This window comes from Oncorhynchus masou, chromosome 1 (assembly GCF_036934945.1).
Source record: "Oncorhynchus masou masou isolate Uvic2021 chromosome 1, UVic_Omas_1.1, whole genome shotgun sequence".
Taxonomy (NCBI): Eukaryota; Metazoa; Chordata; class Actinopteri; order Salmoniformes; family Salmonidae; genus Oncorhynchus; species Oncorhynchus masou.
Window position 1 is genome coordinate 11,753,805 of NC_088212.1, and position 23,701 is coordinate 11,777,505.

The following is a 23,701-nucleotide window of genomic DNA, read 5'->3' on the forward strand; positions in this document are numbered from 1 at the left end:
TAGTGTTCATGTAGCTAGGTCAAAAACCAACAACATTTTGACTCAAGATTTTTATTTGACAACTAGATTCATTTACACAACAATATACGTTGTGCAATAAATTATGGGAGACTCTTCATGCAATCACATTTCATTTTGATTACGTAGTTCTGTCTTGCCTTGAGTATTGCCTACTTGAAATTTCACACCAGATTAACACATTCCGTTTGCAATGTGAAATGATTTGATAACCTGTTTCCAATCAATGTGAAACGTATTTAGAAACTAAAATTGTACCCCAAGCTAGATTTCAGTTGTAAGTGAAAGTAAGAACAACATTTTTAACATGTTACAATAAAATGTATTATTGTGTAATTCCAACATGTTTTTATTAGCATGTACATGTCCAGTAGGATTAGTCGTTCCTGCTCTTTAAGTACATGAGGCAGTGTGATAGACCAGGTAGGCATCTCTGTTCTACATGTTTATAGGTATAAACATACCTGACATTAGGATTTTTATGAATGTTCTTTTAATAAGAGCAGGTGTCAAGCATAGACATAAAATGCCATGCTAGTTGAGAATGGTTTCAACATACATACAAGCCACTCTCCTCTGGGTGTGATCAGCTGAAACGTAACTGCTCTTTGACTAGCAGGTACGTACAATTCACAACCCGACACTCATAGAAACTGACATTGAAATGTCATACATGGTTACACGGTTAATATGTTCTATTTTTTTTTACCATGTCAAGGGTAACAGATGAAATTCAATCTGTTCTATCAGTCCAAACATATAATGAAAGGTGTTATATCTGTTACCATGGCAGTGTAATGGCTGTGTCAGAATAGGAAGGGTGACCCCACTCTGGCGGACATTTTAGTATGAATGAAATGCTATTCATTTAGTGGGTTAACATTCCCACGGACACTCACTTGATATCGTTCCCCGGGCTTGCCTCGCTTGCTTTGCCTTTGTCCCTCCCTATATCTAAAGTATAGGACATCTATATCACCCCCTCACCTTCTCTCTCTCTCTCCCTCTCGCTCTCAGTGGGTTCCACATCACTGGGAACACTATTAGATCCAACCTAACTGTGACCCTCTTTAACGGCCACACATTGTAAATATAAATCTATTTTATTTCCCAGCAGAAATGACTTAAGGTCCCACGAAGCAATTACCCAGCAGACAGTGCGTCTGTCGTCTATGCTGCTGGCCAATGGAGCTTTTAGATTGTTGATGTATAGAGTGGTAAGCTGCATGTAGCCATCTGAATTAATGGAGTGGAAAACTAATTATTGCACAGAGGTAATAATAATTATGATAGATTGCCTAAGTCCAACTATTATCAACATAGAGACAACTGTGTGTGTGTGTGTGTGTGTGTGTGTGTGTGTGTGTGTGTGTGTGTGTGTGTGTGTGTGTGTGTGTGTGTGTGTGTGTGTGTGTGTGTGTGTGTGTGAGAGAGAGAGAGGAAAACAAGAGAGAGAGAGAGAGAGAGAGAGGAAAATGAGAGAGAGAGAGAGAGAGAGAGAGAGAGAGAAAAAAATAAGAAAGGAGAGAGAGAGGAAAATAAGAAAGGAGAGAGAGAGAGAGAGAGAGAGAAAGGAAAATAAGAAAGGAGAGAGAGAGAGAGGGCGAGAGAGAGTGCTAGAGAGAGAGAGAGAGCGCGAGAGGGAGAGAGAGAGAGAGCGCGAGAGAGAGAGAGAGTACGCGAGAGAGAGAGTGCGAGAGAGAGAGAGAGAGAGAGAGAGAGAGAGAGAGAGATGAAAATAAGAAAGGAGAGGTCGAGAGAGAGGGGGGAAATGGAAAAAGAGTGAGTGATAATAACATGAGTACAGTATGTGTGTGGCTCAGTGTGGATAATGAATTGAAAGAAAGGCAGGCAGCAGATTATAGCCCTGCACAGCTCCAGGTCAGTTCTGTGTCAATTACCTCTGTGTCATTACTGGAACAGCCGTTCTGTGCCTGGGCATAATTTAAGAACAAGGCCCGGTGTAAAAAGTCCATCAGTGGAGATGAAGAGATATGAAAGGGTTTGTGATTACAGTGTGTGGGAGGAATGCGATTGATAACTAGCCCTTCTCTGGGGTGTAGGTCCCGTGTGGCTCAGTTGCTAGAGCATGGTGCTTGCAGCATCAGGGTTGTGGGTTTAATTCCCATGGGGGACCGGTCTGGAGGAAAATGTTTGCTCTCACTACTATTCTAGATAAGAGTGTCTGCAAAAATACAACATACTGTCTATTTGTTTGAGGTGTATTTATTGTTTTTGTTTATCTTATTGCGAGGTCGCTTGTGAGCAAGGCTTTCATTGTATTTGTGTACATATGAGAAATAAATTGAAACTTCAACCTTGAGGGAACCTCGGGCCAGTTTACTCAATCAAATAGGTGAAACAAAATGGACAGCTGTGAATTAAAAGGTGAATGAAGAATAGGTTTACATGTTAATAATAAAGACATTTCCAGAACTTTGTCTTGTTATTGTTATCTGGACATAGGTACCCACTAAACATAAATTATTGAAATTAATTGGTTACATTTACCCACATACACGCCTTGACAACATGAACATAGGAACATGCAATGTGCATAGAAATTACCACACGCAAATACATATCTCTGGATATGCCAAGAAATAATGGGCTAGGTGAGTGGCTTTGAGTGAGGGGAATAGCTATGTGATAGCCTCAAAGCATGTTTACAACTATCATTTAGATCTCATGGATGGTCAGTCCTTTCATCCATAGCTCAGTCTATTTGAGAGTGCGTACATGTCTCCAGCCTCGTCCCTCAGCTGTTTACCAACACAGTGGCGGGGTGGGGCTTTGTTGTTTGAATTGCCCCCCCCCGCAAGTTATTGAGTTGTTGATGTTTATCTTTAAATTGAAGTGCAGTATGATGACCTGCAACTCTTATTCTCTGCTCTTCTCAATTGGTTCATTACAAATGTAAAATATCAAATATTCAGTAGACGCCGCAGCAATGCTCTACCTCATCAGATGTTCTGGTACATACTGTACAGTGCTTATCATAGCAGTATAACAAGTATTTAATTCCCTCAAAAGGAATTATATTATTTCATTAAGAAGTCAGAGTTAATGTAATTACTTTGTAGTTAAATATTAATTTCATCTTTGGAGGCACGGTGCGTTATGTTTGTGTCTCAAGCCATTATCTCTAATGAGATCTGACAATCTAATTTGTAATCTACAGCAGACCCCTCTGGAAGTTTAGGATTCGTCAAGGGGTGTGTGCGTGTGTGTGTGTCTGTGTGTGTGTGTGTGTGTGTGTGTGTGTGTGTGCCTGTAGGCCTTGGTCAAAATGTGTGCACTATATAGGAAGTAGGGTGGAATTTGGGACAACTCTTAACCCCTGCACCTCCCCCTCAGATTTGCTGACACTCCAAAATTAAACATACTATAGGCAAGCCCAGAGTATATTGATAGTGCAACAATATAATCTAGACATATAATCTAGGCATGTATTAACATATCAAAGTCACACTTTGTTTCAGAGTAGTTGAAGTACACTTAGTGTACAGAACACCATCCTCATATTGAGTCACCCCACAACACAACAGGTGCACCTGGCACCTACAAACATACCCCATTTAAAGGCACTGTCATGGAAAGAGCAGGTGTTTATAACGTTTTGTACACAAAGTTTATAACTGTAGCACTTTAGCTAGCAAGTTTTTTTTCACTGTGTTAGTAAAAACAGAGCACAAATAGGTAGGATGTGGGAAACTGGACTCTGTGGGTACCACAACCGGAAAATCTGGTCGGGACAGATGTTTGTGGGAATAAACGGGGAGTGTTTACAACTGGTCGGTGCAACAACAACTACCAGCAACATACATTGATGGCAAAAAATCTCTTCTCTGTGCCAGAATCTGTTCTGCTGGTAGTGCTGCAGTTTCTGGACCACACATTGCCCCTTGTGGTATGGGTTCAAACCTCGCCTGCGTCTTCATGTCTATATTTTCTATTTGAATTCCATACGGTCACTTGTCCACTCAAGTGATGGTCAAGCGCCTCCGCAATCTTCGCTCTCCCTCTACTCTCTCCTCTTCTATCATGTCCTCCCTGCCCCGCTCTCCTTTCGGAAAAGCTGACCACGACTCCATTTTGTTGCTCCCTGCGTTCAGACAGAAACTAAAACAAGAAGCTCCAGCGCTGAGGTCTGTTCAACGCTGGTTGGACCAATCTGATTCCACACTCCAAGACTGCTTCCATCACGTGGACTGGGATATGTTTCGTATTGCGTCAAACATTGACGAATACGCTGATTCGGTGTGCGAGTTCATTAGAACGTGCGTTGAAGATGTCGTTCCCATAGCAACAATTTAAACATTCCCAAACCAGAAACCGTGGATTGATGGCAGCATTCACGTGAAACTGAAAGCGCGAACCACTGCTTTTGATCAGGGCAAGGTGACCGGAAACATGACCGAATACAAACAGTGTAGCTATTCCCTCCGCAAGGATATCAAACAAGCTAAGCGTCAGTATAGAGACAAAGTAGTATCTCAATTCAACGGCTCAGACACAAGAGGTATGTGGCAGGGTCTACAGTCAATCACGGATTACAAAAAGAACACCAGCCCCGTCACGGACCAGGTTGTCTTGCTCCCAGGCAGACTAAATAACTTTTTTGCCTGCTTTAAGGACAATACAGTGCCACTGACACGGCCCGCAACCAAAACATGCGGACTCTCCTTCACTGCAGCCGACGTGAGGAAAACATTTAAACGTGTTAACCCTCGCAAGGCTGCAGGCCCTGACGGCATCCCCAGGCGCGCCCTCAGAGCATGCGCAGACCAGCTGGCTAGTGTGTTTACGGACATATTCAATCAATCCCTATCCCAGTCTGCTGTTCCCACATGCTTCAAGAGGGCCACCATTGTTCCTGTTCCCAAGAAAGCTAAGGTAACTGAGCTAAACGACTACCGCCCCGTAGCACTCACTTCCGTCATTATGAAGTGCTTTGAGAGACTAGTCAAGGACCATATCACCTCCACCCTACCTGACACCCTAGACCCACTCCAATTTGCTTACCGCCCAAATAGGTCCACAGACGATGCAATCTCAACCACACTGCACACTGCCCTAACCCATCTGGACAAGAGGAATACCTATCTGAGAATGCTGTTCATCGACGACAGCTCGGCATTTAACACCATAGTACCCTCCAAGCTCGTCATCAAGCTAGAGACCCTGTGTCTCGACCCCGCCATGTGCAACTGGGTACTGTACTTCCTGACGGGCCGCCCCCAGGTGGTGAGGGTAGGCAACAACATCTCCACCCCGCTGATCCTCAACACTGTGGCCCCACAAGGGTGCGTTCTGAGCCCTCTCCTGTACTCCCTGTTCACCCACGACTGCGTGGCCACGCACGCCTCCAACTCAATCATCAAGTTTGTGGACGACACAACAGTGGTAGGCTTGATTACCAACAACGACGAGACGGCCTACAGGGAGGAGGTGAGGGCCCTCGGAGTGTGGTGTCAGGAAAATAACCTCACACTCAACGTCAACAAAACTAAGGAGATGATTGTGGACTTCAGGAAACAACAGAGGGAACACCCCCCTATCCACATCGATGGAACAGTAGTGGAGAGGGTAGTAAGTTTTAAGTTCCTCGGCGTACACATCACAGACAAACTGAATTGGTCCACCCACACAGACAGCATCGTGAAGAAGGCGCAGCAGCGCCTCTTCAACCTCAGGAGGCTGAAGAAATTTGTCTCGTCACCAAAAGCACTCACAAACTTCTACAGATGCACAATCGAGAGCATCCTGGCGGGCTGTATCACCGCCCGGTACGGCAACTGCTCCGCCCACAACCATAAGGCTCTCCAGAGGGTAGTGAGGTCTGCACAACGCATCACCGGGGGCAAACTACCTGCCCTCCAGGACACCTACACCACCCCATGTCACAGGAAGGCCATAAAGATCATCAAGGACAACAACCACCCGAGCCACTGCCTGTTCACCCCGCTATCATCCAGAAGGCGAGGTCAGTACAGGTGCATCCAAGCTGGGACCGAGAGACTGAAAAACACCTATCTCAAGGCCATCAGACTGTTAAACAGCCACCACAAACATTGAGTGGCTGCTGCCAACACACTGACTCAACTCCAGCCACTTTAATAATGGGAATTGATGGGAAATGATGTAAAATATATCACTAGCCACTTTAAACAACGTTACCTAATATAATGTTTACATACCCTACATCATTCATCTCATATGTATACGTATATACTGTACTCTATATCATCTACTGCATCTTTATGTAATACATGTATCACTAGCCACTTTAACTATGCCACTTTGTTTACATACTCATCTCATATGTATATACTGTACTCGATACCATCTACTGTATCTTGCCTATGCCGCTCTGTACCATCACTCATTCATATATCTTTATGTACATACTCTTTATCCCCTTACACTTGTGTGTATAAGACAGTAGTTTTGGAATTGTTAGTTAGATTACTTGTTGGTTATTACGGCATTGTCGGAACTAGAAGCACAAGCATTTCGCTACAATCACATTAACATCTGCTAACCATGTGTATGTGACAAATACATTTGATTTGATTTGATTTCTTCGTCCTTTGACTCTCACTGTCCTCTTTCCTCCCGGTCGGCCCGACCTTCCCATCCTGCTTCGTTGCTGAGTTACTCACTGCAGAACAGGGTTGCGGGCATATGAGCGGAAAACTAAACTTTTGGTGGACCTTCACTGTATATTACTTCCACTCCTTCCTCTCTACCTTCTCTTCTGCTATATTTGTTGCTAAAGATGCTTTCTGTCACTCTAAATTTCTGCTTCCAACCCTGGGAAACTATTCTCCACTTTATCCTCCATCCTTAATACTCCACACTCTTCCCTCTCCCTCCTCCCTCCTTGCAGATTACTTTGTCAACCACCAGGTGACGTGGAGAGGGTCTGTTTTTGCACCACGTACTCTCATTACTGGTGTCCCCCAGGGCTCGGTTCTAGGCCCTCTCCTCTTCTCTCTATACACCAAGTCACTCAGCTCTGTCATATCCTCACATGGTCTCTCCTATAATTGCTATGCAGATAACACTCAATTATTTTTCTCCTTTCCCCCTTCTGACACCCAGGTGGCGACACGCATCTCTGAAAGCCTGTCAGATATCTCTGATTGGATGTCAGCCCACCACCTCAAGCTCAACCTCGACTAGACGGAGCTGATCTTCCTCCCAGGGAAGGCATGCCTGCTCAGAGACCTCTCCATCACGGTTGACAACTCCACAGTGTCACCCTCCCAGAGTGCAAAGAAGCTTCATGAGAACCTGAACAACACCCCATCATTCTCTGCAAACAATAAAGCAGTCACTCGCTCCTGCAGGTTCATGCTCTACACTGGTCGTAGAGTATGACCTTTCCTCACACAGGAAGTGGCACAAGTTATAATCCAGGCACTTGTCATCTCCCATCTAGACTACTCTCTGTTGGCTGGGCTCCCCACTTCGCCATCAATTCCCTGCAACTTATCCAGAATGCAGCAGAAGACGGTATACAGTCTTCCTATTTTCTCCCATGTCACCCCACTCCTCCACACACTCCACTGGATTCCAGTCAAAGATCTCATCATCTTCAAGACCCTGGTGCTTGCCTATGGAGCAGCAAGGGGAACTGCACCACCTTACCTTCAGGGTATGTTCAAACCATACATCACAACCCAAGCATTCTGTTCTGCCACCTCAGGTCGCTCCCAGTCAAAGCTCCTTCCTGTCCTGGCATCCCAATGGTGAAACAAGCATCTTAAATTGTAATTTGTATTTAATTTCACCTTTATTTAACCAGGGAGGCCAGTTGAGACCTGGCCAAGATAAAGCAAAGCAGTACGACAAAAACAACAACACAGAGTTACACATGGGATAAACAAACGTACAATCAATAACACAATAGAAACATCTATGTATAGTGTGTGCAAATTTTGAATGGGGCATGCCTATTTAAGATGGTGAGGAAAGTTCTTTTTTAAACAACCTGGCATCCTCTACTGACGGGATGAGGTCTATATCCTTCCAGGATACCCGGGCCAGGTCGATTAGAAAGGCCTGCTTGGTGAAGCGTTTTAGGGAGCATTTGATAGTGATGAGGGGTGGTCGTTTGACCGCATACCCATTACGGATGTAGGCAATGAGGCAGTGATCGCTGAGATCCTGGTTGAAGACAGCAGAGGTGTATTTTGAGGGAAAGTTGGTCAGGATGATATCTGTGAGGGTGCCCATGTTAACGGATCTAGGGTTGTACCTAGTAGTTTCCTTGATAATTTGTGTGACATTTAGGGCTTCTAGCTTAGATTGTAGGGCGGCCGGGGTGTTAAGCATGTCCCAGTTTAGGTCACCTAACAGTACAAACTCTGAAGATAGATGGGGGGCAATCAATTCACATATGCTGTCCAGGGCACAGCTGGGGGCTGAGTGGGGTCTATAACATGCGGCAACAGTGAGAGACTTGTTTCTGGAAAGGTGGATTTTTAAAAGTAGACGCTCGAATGGTTTGGGCGCAGACCTCGATAGTATGACATAACTCTGCAGGCTATCTCTGCAGTAGATTGCAACACCGCCCCCTTTCGCAGTTCTATCTTGACAGAAATTGTTGTAGTTCTGTACATTTCCGAATTTTTGGTGTCCTTCCTAAGTCAGGATTCAGACACAGCTAGGACATCAGGTTTGGCGGAGTGTGCCAAAGCAGTGAATAACACAAACTTAGGGAGGATGCTTCTGATGTTAACATGCATGAAACCAAGGCTTTTAGGGGTACAGAAGTCAACAAATGAGAGCGCCTGGGGAATAGGTGTAGTACTGGGGGCTACAGGGCCTGGATTCACCTCTACATCACCAGTGGAACAGAGGAGGTGTAGGATAAGGGTACGGCTAAAGTCTATAAGAACTGGTCGTCTAGTGCGTTCGGAATACAAGGAGCAGATTTCTGCGCGTGGTAGAATAGATTCAGGGCATAATGTACAGACAAGGGTATGGTAGGATGTGAGTACAGTGGAGGTAAATCTAGGCATTGAGGGACGATGAGAGAGGTTGCATCTCTGGAGGCACCAGTTAAGCCAGGTGAGGTCTCCGCATGTGTGGGGGGTTGGACAAAAGAGAGAATGCCAAGAGTGTGCAAAGCTGTCATCAAGGTAAAGGGTGGCTACTTTGAAGAATCTCAAATATAAAATATATTTTGATTTGTTAAACACTTTTTTGGTTACTACATGATTCAATATGTGTTATTTTATAGTTTTGATGTCTTCACTATTATCCAACAATGTAGAAAATAGTAAAATAAAAACTTGAACGAGTAGATGTGTCTAAACATTTGACTGGTACTGTATATGAGAAGAACTGGTTAAATAATATAGTTCTCTAGGTAACACTTAATAATTAGATGTGCACTTATTTACAATGACAGCCTACCGGGTAACAGTGGGTTAACTGCCTTGTTCAGGCTGAAAATGATAGATTTTTACCTTATCAGCTCAGGGTTTTGATCCAGCAACCTTTCAGTGACTGGTCCAACGCTCTAACCACTAGGCTACCTGCCACCCCAAACATCACAGTATTTCTACCAAACATACTTTGTATAGAACACTGTTCTAAAGGTTATTTAGCTATTTTGTGTCACTGTGGCAGCCAAATCTGCCTGCTTGCATGAAACACAGTGCTCCATCCTCGAGACAGCACGTAAGTCAGACCTACAGAGACAGCGCACCAGTCACCGGTACGGAACACATATTAGGAACTTCTTCATTCCTCCTCCTCAGACCTCACCTAGTCTCAAAACTCAAGTCTCACCCCTCCTCTTCAATCCTCACCCTTCAACCTATTTCGTAAGCCCACCACGCAAGGTCGGATAAACCCCCCACCACAAAATGTATTGTTTATTTCATAATTTTTTGAAAACAGCTCACTTCTAGCAATTCTACACATTTTGCCATTGGGCAGAGAAAAAAAGTTGCAGATTTATAGCCAATCTCAGAGAAAATGTTTCTGTTTTATAAACATCAATCAGCACCTCGTGGAGAATAGTCAACAACAACAATAACAACAGGAACAGGAACAAGACTGTTTTAATAATAATAATAATAATAATAACATGGCTGTATGGCATTAAGTAGATGCTTTTATCTAAAGCGAATTACAGTCATGCGTGCATCATTTTTTTTGTATGGTGACCCCAGCGGGAATCTAACCCAAGATCATTTGATTAAGAATAATGTTGTGTTCTTTTACCTTACTGACACCCCTGCCCCTGTCCTCGCCATAGTTGGTCCCCAGGATCTCAAAGTAGATGTTGGGGTTGGTTCCGTTGTCTGTAAACTCCAGGAAGCCAGTCAGACCACTCACTCCAGACTGTAAGGCACAGCACAAACACAAACACAAAGAGGGTTTTTAGAAAATCCTGCTGAGATTAAAACTATTCCTCATGAGACTGAGACTGTACTAATATGGACACTGTACAAGAGTGATTAGTAAGGTCAAAGAAACTACCAAAGAAGTATTCCCAGAAAAAGTAATAAAACATTGAAAATGGTTTTAATAAAATATCTCGTCACCCTGGACAATGTCTGCTATTTCATGGGCCCATTGGAAAAAACGGTGATAGATAATAAGACATCTTCAACCCTCCAGCCTAGACACTGTAAAGTGATTACCTGGTTTGATCCAGTTGTAGGATCTTAATTTGAGCCAGTTTGCTACAGCAGGAAAATAATCCTGGAGCAACAGGAATGTGAATTATTATGTGGATTATACGTCATGGACATTTTTGTTGATACAATTTTCATGAGAACAAATCTAGTCTGAAATTTCTATGTGAAAATTACAAACTTCAGAAGTATTTTTAAACCTCAGATACAATACAGTTATAAAGTTTTAAAACATTTTTAATTTCCTGAATTGCATTCTCCGGCAGTTCTCCTGTAACAGGGTGATCAAATTAATATCCTACACTTGTAAGTGTGGGGCTTTTTCAGGAGAAATACTCTCGCTTTGATATTTCCGTTGATGTGTACAGAGGCTATGCCTCGCTCCCTCACACCCCTTTCATAATTCAGCCTGCATTACACCTGCACTGATGGTAGCCCTGTCTGCAACGCTGCGTTCGAGAGCACAACAACGTGACCGCCCGCATTGGGAAACAGTCATGATAATAATCGCCTGTTGTTCATTTACTCTTAATGTGCTCTTATTTTGCTAAATGAGAGCAGGCTTAAACATAAAGAGTGCTCGGCAGCCACGAACAAAGCACCACACCATGAGTAGCCTTTCATCTCCCCAAAAAGCTCTCCAACATCACAAACGAGTGCAGAGACCCCCCCCCCCCCTTTCCAAATTGTAGGTCTAATTAAAACAAAGACAATTGTTGTAAATGTATTGCACCAATACTGCGCTGACAGGATTAATTAGCTGTCCAATTAGGAGAGCTGAGCAGTATACGGGCAAGTTCACCCTAACGCATGCATTGAAAAGCCAATAAACAGCCCGTTCTGCTAATGAAGCCGTAGAACATTGGTCCAATGAGGAAACCCTGGGGAATGTAATATGGGCCCATTACGTGGCTGGTTTACAGTAAAATAACAAGGCATACGCCACATTAACATCACCACAGTTATTACAACGGCCGGCAGCAGGTGCAGGAGAGAACACCTCACACATACAACCAGTCTCAGGACTGGTTGGAGAGGGATTGAATTATTTTGGACTCGACCTTTGTTGGCTCACCTTCCCTACGGCAGGGCCGGTGTCACTTTCACTGATTGTGTGTGTGTGTATGTGTGTCTGGCTCTGTGTGTATGTGTGTGTGTGCAGACACGTGTCGACAGGTACAGTACACTCCCCAGGAGCTACGGACACAGGGATGGAGAAGGTGTTAACATCACGTCCTGTACTGCACAGCACGATGTCACCTCAACACGACAACAACGCCAACAAAACCACCAGGGCTTTATTCAATACCTAAGACAGTGTCCATAACTTCATATCCATTTCAAAGGTCCCCGCTGAGATAAAAGTGGGGGCAGATGAGATGACGTCCACCCTTGAAGGGCTATCCCTTTTCTGTCATAATATCACTTGTTTTTCACATTCATACAGTGGTTTGCGAAAAATTCACCCCCCTTGGCATTTTTCCTATTTTGTTGCCTTATAACTCAGAATTAAAAAAGTATTTTGGGTGGGGGGTTCGTATAATTTGATTTACACAACATTCCTACCACTTTGAAGATGCAAAATATTTTTGGGTGTGAAACAAACAAGAAATAAGACCAAAAAAAAGAACTTGAGCGTGCACAACTATTCACCCCCCAGAAGTCAATACTTTGTAGAGCCACCTGTTGCAGCAATTACAGCTGCAAGTCTCTTGGGGTATGTCTCTATAAGCTTGGCACATCTAGCCACTGGGATTTTTGCCATTTTTCAAGGCAAAACTGCTCCAGCTCCTTCAAGATGGTTGGGTTCCGCTGGTGTACAGCAATCTTTAAGTCATACCACAGATGCTCAATTGGATTGCGGTCTGGGCTTTGACTTGGCCATTCCAAGACATTTAAATGTTTCCCCTTAAACCACTCAAGTGTTGCTTGAGCAGCATGATTAGGGTCATTCTCCTGCTGGAAGGGGAACCTCAGTCCCAGTCTAAAATCTAAGGAAGACTGAAACAGGTTTCCCTCAAGAATTTCCCTGTATTTAATGCCTTCCATCATTCCTTCAATTGTGACCAGTTTCCCAGTCCCTGCTGATGAAAAATATCCCCATAGCATGATGCTGCCACCACCACGCTTCACTGTGGGGATGGTGTTCTCGGGGTGATGACAGGTGTTGGGTTTGCGCCAGACATAGCGTTTTCCTTGATGGACAAAAAGCTACATTTTAGTCTCATCTGAACATCAAATGTGTTTGCTTATTTCTTTATTTAAGCAATGGCTTTTGTCTGGCCACTCTTCCATGAAGCCCAGCCCATAAAGCCCAGTGTATGGCTTAAAGTGGTACTATGGACAGATACTCCAATCTCCGCGGTGGAGCTTTGCAGCTCCTTTAGGGTTATCTTTGGTCTCTTTGTTGTCTCTCTGATCAATGCCCTCCTTGCCTGGTCCATGAGTTTTGGTGGGCAGCCCTCTCTTGGCAGGTTTGTTGTGGTGCCATATTCTTTCTATTTTTTAATAATGGATTTAATGGTGCTCCGTGGAATGTTCAAAGTTTCAGATATTTTTTTATAACCCAAGCCTGATCTGTACTTCTCCACAACTTTGTCCCTGACCTGTTTGGCGAGTTCCTTGGTCTTCATGGTGCCGCTTGCTTGGTGGTGCCCCTTGCTTAGTGGTGTTTCAGACGCTGGGGCCTTTCAGAACAGGTGTATATATACTGACATCATGTGACAGATCATGTGACACTTAGATTGCACATAGGTGGAATTTATTTAACTAATAATGTCTTCTGAAGGTAATTGGTTGCACCAGATCTTATTTAGGGGCTTTATAGAAAAGTACATTTTTCCATTTCACTTCACCAATTTGGATGATTTTGTGTATGTCCATTACATGAAATCCAAATAAAAATCCATTTAAATTACAGGTTGTAATGAAACAAAATAGGAAAAAACACCAAGGGGGATGAATACATTTGCAAGGCACTGTAGTCTGCATCCCAAATAACATCCTATCTCCTATATAGCACACTACTGTCATGACTGTCCTGATCAGGTCAGGTTCCAGGAGACCACAACCTTACAGGTTATCTCTCAACCCCAACAGAGGAGGAGAGATCTAGGGGTCTGAAGGTGTGGGGGTTTTATGACCCCTCACACCCATGGTAAATCTTAGGCCACAGACAACATTCCTTTGTCCTCTCACTATGGAGAACCAGCCTCAGAACTTTAAACATGCAATAAAGGGACTTTGGAACAATGGTTTCCATCAGCCACAATGGTGGTCATGACGATAGACGGAATATGAAAATGTATGTCATTTTCGTTTTGTTATTAAAGGTGAATTGATGACGTTATTACGAAAACATTGTAACGTCAACAGTTTACCTAGTATATGTTTGATGTTTATACATTGGATGTTGTATGGAAAATGTCCAAATCAAAGAGAATGTTTTGGTAAAGATGAAATGTGAAGTTGTCTAAAATTGGATTTGAGTCAAATGTAGACCTTGCTCTTAACTTGGTACGCCCAGAGAATTGCCCTAAAGGCGGTTACGCCCACTTCTGACCCAAGGGTATAAAACCTGTGCGTGAAGAATTTACAGATAAGACTACGTGACCCAAGCTGCAGCCGAGGTCTAAAAAAGTCAACAAACCCAAAAACGCAACACAAATTTGATGACAAAGAAATCTTTTTCTACCCAAGCTACAGAGGAGTAGCTGTGTCTAAGCGGGTGAATTCAAGTCGAACCACCTAGCCTCCACTCCCCATCGAATCGGGGTATATACACTGCTTCATTCCTACGCTGTGAGCTTTGAGCTACAGAGCTGTCTGTCCTCAGAAGAGCCCTTCCAGAGCAAGGGAACAGACTCCTAAGCCAAAAGGACACTGACATCGTGAGGACAACCAAAGAGTTGCGCCGGAGAAGTGCGTCATTGAGCAGCCTGAACTTTCCACGCGGAGAACCCACGGAGACCTTCCACACGTAATTTCATCATTATATTCTGACCCATAAGAGCGGCAGTTTGGGGCAAGGCTAGCGATAGAATAAGCATAGCTGACAAATTCACCCAAATCTATATTTTTCTTGTGTACTTTCTCTTTTTCTCTCTCTTTTAAATCCCCATTTTGGGTAACACGTGCCATAGTGTGTTGGCCTGTTGTACTAAGTTCTAATAAATAGCCTAGAATGTGTTTTTGTGTATGTATATCTTTTAGCATCATTTTAGCTTTCTAGTAAATAAATACTAAGATTGGTGTGGTACGAACTCATTGGTGTGACCCGGGTCCGTGCAGATTCACGGATTATGTGACGTTCAGAACGAGACTGTAGAGGTAACTGATTAATTAGCGGCTGTTGTAAAATCGTTATTCTGATATTCTTTGAGTTAATTTGGGAAATAGAAACTCAATAAAACAAATTTTCTCATGGTGCCCCAGGTTAATGAGTTAATAATTACTTGATTCAGTTAATCACACAATTAGAAACCTTTAATCATTAGATGAGAAACAGTCGTCACATTAACTAATACAACGGCACAACACTACTTTCAACCAAAACCATATGGGCCCTTATCACGTAGTAGTGCACTATATAGTTCATAGGGTTCAATTTGGGACGCTTTGTCATTCTATTTGTCACGTTCTGACCTTTATTTCCTTTGTTTTGTAATTATTTAGTATGGTCAGGGCGTGAGTTGGGGTGGGCAGTCTATGTTTGTTTTTCTATGATTTGGGTATTTCTATGTTTCGACCTAGTATGGTTCTCAATCAGAGGCAGGTGTCATTAGTTGTCTCTGATTGAGAGTCATACTTAGGTAACCTGGGTTTCACTGTGTGTTTGTGGGTGATTGTTCCTGTCTCTGTGTTTGCACCAGATAGGGCTGTTGTTGATTTTCCACGTTTATTGTTTTGTGGTGTTCGTGTTTATCTTGTTTTTATTAAACATGAATCAATATAACCACGCTGCGTTTTGGTCCGCCTCTCCTTCAAGTAAAGAAAACCGTTACAGGGCCCTTATCACAAGTAGTGCACTATATAGTTCATAGGGTTCAATTTGGGACACAAGCATTATCAAGGACCGGGACACCATGTGGGTGCAATTATTACCAGGTAGAACAGAAAACTAGCAGTACTCCGGACCTCCAGGCTCAGATTTGAATATCCTTGGTCTATAACCTGGTCTGGTAGTCAGGAGAAACTCCTGTCTCTGAGAATAACCCCCTATATGGACCAGTACCTTTTTGACATTGTCCAGCATAGGCCGTCCTCCTTGCCAGGGCTTAGAGTTCTTGCGGATACAGGTGAGGCTGGCCATGCTGTGCCACTTCCTGTCCTCCAGCTTCCTGTGGAAAGTGTTGGCCAATAGCAGCACTGTGTCGTAGATGTAGCGGTTGGTGATCTGGGGAAAGAGGGCGGGAGGGAGGAAGTAGAGGGTGAGACAACAGAAGGGAAGCAGAAGGGGAGGGTGAGACAAAACATGAAAGTGGTAAAGAGGGAGAAAGGAAGAAAACAGACCAAAAAAGGAGGGAGAAGTTAATAGTGGAGCAAAAAAAAGGGGAAGATGGTGAACAGTAGTGCACTACATAAGGAATAGGGTGCCATTTGAGATGCAACCAAAGTCTGCTCTGCACCGTGCTGAAAGCTGCTCTGCACCCTGCTGAAAGCTGCTCTGCTTTGCACCCTGCTGAAAGCTGCTCTGCACCGTGCTGAAAGCTGCTCTGCACCCTGCTGAAAGCTGCTCTGCACTGCACCCTGCTGAAAGCTGCTCTGCACCCTGCTGAAAGCTGCTCTGCTCTGCACCCTGCTGAAAGCTGCTCTGCTCTGCACCCTGCTGAGAGCTGCTCTGCTCTGCACCCTGCTGAAAGCTGCTCTGCACCCTGCTGAAAGCTGCTCTGCACTGCACCCTGCTGAAAGCTGCTCTGCATCCTGCTGAAAGCTGCTCTGCACCGTGCTGAAAGCTGCTCTGCACCCTGCTGAAAGCTGCTCTGCTCTGCACCCTTTTGAAAGCTGCTCTGCTCTGCACTGTGCTGAAAGCTGCTCTGCACCCTGCTGAAAGCTGCTCTGCTCTGCACCCTGCTGAAAGCTGCTCTGCTCTGCACCCTGCTGAGAGCTGCTCTGCTCTGCACCCTGCTGAGAGCTGCTCTGCTCTACACCCTGTTGAAAGCTGCTCTGCTCTGCACCCTGCTGAAAGCTGCTCTGCTCTGCACCCTGCTGAAAGCTGCTCTGCTCTACGCCATGTTGAAAGCTGCTCTGCACCGTGCTGAGAGCTGCTCTGTTCTGCACCGTGCTGAAAGCTGCTCTGCTCTGCACCCTGCTGAAAGCTGCTCTGCTCTGCACCCTGCTGAAAGCTGCTCTGCTCTACACCATGTTGAAAGCTGCTCTGCACCTTGCTGAGAGCTGCTCTGTTCTGCACCCTGCTGAAAGCTGCTCTGCTATACACCCTGTTGAAAGCTGCTCTGCTCTACACACTGTTGAAAGCTGCTCTGCTCTACACCCTGCTGAAACCTGCTCTGCTCTACACCCTGTTGAAAGCTGCTCTGCTCTACACCCTGTTGAAAGCTGCACTGCACCCTGCCGAAAGCTGCTCTGCTCTGCACTGTGCTGAAAGCTGCTCTGCACCCTGCTGAAAGCTGCTCTGCTCTGCACCCTGCTGAAAGCTGCTCTGCTCTGCACCCTGTTGAAAGCTGCTCTGCTCTGCACCCTGCTGAAAGCTGCTCTGCAACCTGCTGAGAGCTGCTCTGCTCTACACCCTGTTGAAAGCTGCTCTGCTCTGCACCCTGCTGAAAGCTGCTCTGCTCTGCACCCTGCTGAAAGCTGCTCTGCTCTACACCATGTTGAAAGCTGCTCTGCACCTTGCTGAGAGCTGCTCTGTTCTGCACCCTGTTGAAAGCTGCTCTGCTCTACACCCTGTTGAAAGCTGCACTGCACTCTGCTGAAAGCTGCTCTGCTCTTTACCCTGCTGAAAGCTGCTCTGCTCTGCACCCTGCCGAAAGCTGCTCTGCTCTACACCCTGCAGAGAGCTGCTCTGCTCTGCACCCTGTTGAAAGCTGCTCTGCTCTGCACTGTGCTGAAAGCTGCTCTGCACCCTGCTGAAAGCTGCTCTGCTCTGCACTGTGCTGAAAGCTGCTCTGCACCCTGCTGAAAGCTGCTCTGCTCTGCACCCTGCTGAAAGCTGCTCTGCTCTGCACCCTGCTGAAAGCTGCTCTGCACCCTGCTGAAAGCTGCTCTGCTCTGCACCCTGCTGAAAGCTGCTCTGCTCTACCCTGCTGAGAGCTGCTCTGCTCTGCACCCTGCTGAGAGCTGCTCTGCTCTACACCCTGCACCACTGCTGAAAGCTGCTCTGCTCTGCACCGTGCTGAAAGCTACTCTGCACCGTGCTGAAAGCTGCTCTGCACCCTGCTGAAAGCTGCTCTGCTCTACACCCTGTTGAAAGCTGCTCTGCTCTGCACCCTGCTGAAAGCTGCTCTGCTCTGCACCCTGCTGAAAGCTGCTCTGCTCTACACCCTGTTGAAAGCTGCTCTGCATCGTGCTGAGAGCTGCTCTGTTCTGCACCATGCTGAAAGCTCCTCTGCTATACACCCTGTTGAAACCTGCTCTGCTATACACCCTGCTGAAACCTGTTCTGCTCTACACCCTGTTGAAACCTGTTCTGCTCTACACCCTGCTGAAAGCTGCTCTGCTCTACACCCTGTTGAAACCTGTTCTGCTCTACACCCTGCTGAAAGCTGCTCTGCTCTACACCCTGGTGAAAGCTGCTCTGCTCTACACCCTGCTGAAAAGCTGCTCTGCTCTACACTCTGCTGAAAAGCTGCTCTGCTCTACACCCTGTTGAAAGCTGCTTTGCACCCTGCTGAATGCTGCTGAGACGGCTGGCAGTGAAACATGCAGTGATCATAAGGAGTAGGCTGGCATCATTTGAAAGAAAATTGATACGTGCACTCGTGTCATTTCACCAGTTCTTTGATCATTGGTAAAGAAGCAACACCTAACACCTGTGATTTGTAGCTACATCTCTGAAGTTCTCTCTGCAAACACTCACTCCAACTACTGTTTGCATTACACATCCAGGCTGCTCCCAGTTCCCGGTAAAGGAAGTGGCCCTGGAAGGATTAAAACAGCTCTATCTCTGTAGCTTTGTCTAGGTTCACCCTTTAAAAGCTTCACAACACAAATCACACCACGCGCATCTTTTTTAACACTAGAACCGCTTGGCCTATCAGCATATAAGTACCCACTAGAGAACATTACCAAGCGTTCCCTTTAGCATATGCATCAGATGAGGGGTTGGGGTAAATGCGGAAGACACATTTCAGTTGAAGGCATTCAGCTGGCTAGTTATCCCCCTTTCCATTTCCCTTCCCATATCAACCCGCAAGATGCGCAAACATACTTGTTAAATAAATGCTTGATAAATAGTGTGTAAACTAAGGATTCATTGCATGCAGAAATATTTATGGGAATGTATCAATACATTTTTTTATTATTATTTGTTTAAAGTCAAGCATATGTTTTGTATAAATCTACAAAGACCTAGACAAAACATAGGCCTATAGCCTATTTTAGTTTCCCTTACAATAAAAACAATACATTGTTTTCCATTTGATCAACTAAATTTGTAGATTCGATTAGTAATAGAGTTATAGTAATGAATCAAGTCCAGTTACAGCTTCTTTTGACAAAGTAGAAACGAAATAGACCGTAATAATAATATATCCAGCCAGGTGTGCAGGTGAAATGATTTGCTGTATTACTAAACAAAAGCACCAGTGCATGAACAATTGTAAAGGATTAATGGCATAAAGAAATATTTTCATAACAAGATATAAAAACAGTTGACTGCATCTGATACTGTTTTGTGCCTATAAACATGAATCAACCACGTCTTCTCTTTATGTTTGGGGTCCACATTCAGCACAGAGATTCGGGGCTTTGTTAGAGCAAGTCCCACAAACAAACCGGTTGCATTGCACACTTTTTTTCGTTTGCACCTGCCAACTTGACATGGTGTCTTATTTTCCCTGAGTGGGAGCTGTGGTGCATCGAGAAGAGCAAGGGCAGGACCTGTTTCCATGGCGGCCTGCTTGGCGGATCACGAACCTCACATGCCAGATCCAGTGGGATGCATTGTGCTGATGATGCAAACACTCTTATTTATTATACATCTGTACACTGTGAGTGTTGCTTTACCAATCTCCATCACTGATGTGGAGTACAGCTCCACTGGTATGTTGTTCTGCGTAGAGGGTGGCAGCTCCTGCCTTTCTTTGTTCACTATTCCCAGCAGGCTAGTCTTCTTTGCAATTAACTTGTCAGCCAAGGAATTTGATGTGAAGAAGTTGTCCTTGGTCACATTTCTGCCTTTGCACATGTAAGGCTCCACGAGTCTCAAAACCAGACAGTAGCTCACCAGCTTGCCCGGTTTCATCTTTCCCCAGATATGGAAAGCCATTCAGCAAGTACTTGGTTTCGACATCTGCGGCTAACCAAAACTTAACTGAAGTCACATGCACCATTATCAGTTTCTATCTGGTTTCTAGGGCCCATTCATCCATTTACGACAAATTAGCTTATTTACATTTTATGTGTATTATGTTACTAGTGTTTGCTTAGTAGCCAGAGCTATGCCACGGCGTGAGTGGTCATGTGCTGAATGCATGGACAGCACGTGAGTGGTCATGTGCTGAATGCATGGACAGCACGTGAGTGGTCATGTGCTGAATGCATGGACAGCACGTGAGTGGTCATATGCTGAATGCATGGACAGCATGTGATTGGTCATGTGCTGAATGCATGGACAGCACGTGAGTGGTCATGTGCTGAATGCATCGACAGCACGTGATTGGTCATGTGCTGAATGCATGGACAGCACGTGAGTGGTCATGTGCTGAATGCATGGACAGCACGTGAGTGGTCATGTGCTGAATGCATGGACAGCACGTGAGTGGTCATGTGCTGAATGCATGGACAGCATGTGATTGGTCATGTGCTGAATGCATGGACAGCACGGATATTCTTGGAAAAAAGTCACATTTAGAAAAAAGTTGCACCTCTTGAATTGAGAGTTATTTGACAAAGGTAAGTGTAATATAAACTGCAGAATATGCTCTTTCTGACACTATATAGAAATCACAATGTTTTACCTGCATGTGACTATGAAGGAGGATTTAACAACGCGATCCTCCTTTCCCTGCACTTACTTTCCCTGCAAGATGATCCCATCTCTTCGTGTACAATTTGACAACTGATAGGCCTAATATTGTCACTCATCAGATTATTGTCAATTTGATCTGGTCTACAGGCTAACTCTTATTATGTGTGTAATTCGTTCTGGTATAGTTTAAGTGTAGTTTTGGTATAAGTGTAGTTTTGGTATAGTTTAAGTGTAGTTTTGGTATAGTTTAGGTGTAGTTTTGGTATAGTTTAGGTGTAGTTTTGGTATATTTTAGGTGTAGTCTTGGCATAGTTTAGGTGTAGTTTTGGTATAGTTTAGGTGTAGTTTTGGTATAGTTTAGGTGTAGTTTTGGTATAGTTTAGGTGTAGTTTTGGTTTAGTTTAGGTGTAGTTTTGGTATCGTTTAGCTAGTTTTGGTTTAGTTTAGTGTAGTTTTGGTATAGTTTTTTGGTAGGTAGTTTTGGTATAGTTTTGTAGTTTTGGTATAGTTTAGGTGTAGTTTTGGTATAGTTTAGGTTCCAGTGTAGTTTTGGTATAGTTTAGGTGTAGTTTTGATTTAGTTTAGGTGTAGTTTTGGTATAGTTTAGGTGTAGTTTTGGTATAATTCCAGTGTAGTTTTGGTTTAGTTTAGGTGTAGTTTTGGTATAGTTTAGGTGTAGTTTTGGTATAGTTTAGGTGTAGTTTTGGTTTAGTTTAGGTGTAGTTTTGGTTTAGTTTAGGTGTAGTTTTGGTATAGTTTAGGTGTAGTTTTGGTATAATTCCAGTGTAGTTTTGGTATAGTTTAGGTGTAGTTTTGGTATAGTTTAGGTGTAGTTTTGGTATAGTTTAGGTGTAGTTTTGGTTTAGTTTAGGTGTAGTTTTGGTTTAGTTTAGGTGTAGTTTTGGTATAGTTTAGGTGTAGTTTTGGTATAATTCCAGTGTAGTTTTGGTTTAGTTTAGGTGTAGTTTTGGTATAGTTTTGGTGTAGTTTTGGTATAGTTTAGGTGTAGTTTTGGTTTAGTTTAGGTGTAGTTTTGGTTTAGTTTAGGTGTAGTTTTGGTATAGTTTAGGTGTAGTTTTGGTATAGTTTAGGTGTAGTTTTGGTATAATTCCAGTGTAGTTTTGGTTTAGTTTAGGTGTAGTTTTGGTATAGTTTAGGTGTAGTTTTGGTATAGTTTATGTGTAGTTTTGGTTTAGTTTAGGTGTAGTTTTGGTATAGTTTAGGTGTAGTTTTGGTATAATTCCAGTGTAGTTTTGGTATAGTTTAGGTGTAGTTTCAGTGGGCCCGCTGTGCAGGCTGACTTGCATTGTTTGTTTTCTGCTCACCAACTTGGATAGAGTTAAGGATGTGTTTTGCACTATTCTAAAGGCTTACTGCAACACATAGCATGTTCTCGTTTCCCTTTACAATACATTGGATTAGTAATGGAGTTACAGTCAATAAAACAGTACCATAACAGCTTATTTGTACAAAGTAAAAGGTAGAAGACAATAGTATCAACCTGCTCGGCACACGGTCAAATGATTAACATGAGCGCCAATGCTGATGAATAGGCACAACACAAACTCATCATTACACTATTGTTGTTCTAAATTAAATCAACCTCTTCACCCTCATCATTCAGTTCATGCCTAATTTCAATTTGATTGTGAAGTAACTTGCACAATTATCGCCCATTCTATCCATTTGTCATTCAGTGGGCTGGCATCTTTTGCTTCGCTGGATAGAGTCAAGGATATGTTTAGCATTATTCTAAAGACCTACTGCCACATGTAGCATGTTTTCCTTCCCTTATAATACATTTGATTAGTAATAGAATTATAGTAAACAAAACTGTCCCATAACGGCTTCTTTTTTACAGAGTAAAACATTAAAGAGAATGGTATCAACCCGCAAGGCTTGCGGTCAAATTATTTGCTGCTGATTAAATAGGCATAACACAAACTCATCATTACACTATTGTCTTTCTAAATTAAATCAACCTCTTCAACCTCCTTATCATTCAGTTAGGCCTAATTTAAATTACATTGTGAAGCAAGGTGCACAATTATCACCCATCCATTCATTTGTCATTCACTCCGTGAGGAGAGAGAGACTCTTTAAAAACAACTGTTAAAGAGGCACAAAATCCTTTTCTGTTTGTGATATGAAAATGTTGACGACTGTAAATAAAACACAAACACTTAGGAAAAGTCAGGGAACGAGCAGGACATAGCTTTTTTTTGGGGGGCTGATTTTTTTAATTGACCAAATCAAACATCAGTGGCAGTTGGGTTATGGCGGTTCTAGAGCCCAGATCTGTATCCCAAATGGCACCTATTCCCTATATAGTGCACTATTCTTGAGGGCCATAGTCAAAATAGTGCACCATAAAGGGAATACGGTGCCATTATATTTGGGCCACAGCCGGAGGCCGAATGGGGAGACAGAGAACAGTTCATTCGGGCCCTGATCGATGGCCCTGTGATTTAGCACAAGCGTTGTCTCCGTTTGAATGGCTGTGTAATAAATAGAGTGCCCATTACGTTTGCCGTTGTTTATTAACCTGCAATGCTCGGGCACACTTGTCACAAAATTCGAGTGCCGTGTTGCAGCGCCCACTGTCCTAACCGGGGATGTGGAACCAGCATGGCATCCTCCTGACATAGGCTTTTATAGCCGGGAGGTCACCCATGCATCAAATCAAATTGTATCAAATTGTATTTGTCACATGCGCCGAATACAACAAGTGTAGACATTACCATGAAATGCTTGCTTACAAGCCATTTCCCAACAATGCAGTTAAAAAGCAATAAAATTAACAAATATATAAAATAAATAAAAAATAACACAATAAAAAAACACAAAATAACAATTACGAGGTTATATACAAAGA

General features: G+C 43.7%; 1 protein-coding gene across 2 annotated transcripts in view; it reads right to left on the reverse strand.

Moving 5' to 3' along the window:
• Nucleotides 1-23,701, reverse strand: part of LOC135515654 (glutamate receptor ionotropic, delta-2) — a 667,356-nt gene that overhangs the window by 209,547 nt on the left and 434,108 nt on the right. For both annotated transcript variants that reach the window (XR_010451847.1, XM_064939353.1), the window contains exons 7-8: nucleotides 15,913-16,074; nucleotides 10,264-10,383 (exon numbers count right to left, since the gene is read on the reverse strand). Coding sequence is in view for 1 of the 2 variants with exons in the window: in XM_064939353.1 (XP_064795425.1) it covers nucleotides 10,264-10,383; nucleotides 15,913-16,074 (282 nt within the window). In the remaining variant the exon portion in view is untranslated. The remainder of the gene's footprint in view (nucleotides 1-10,263; nucleotides 10,384-15,912; nucleotides 16,075-23,701) is intronic.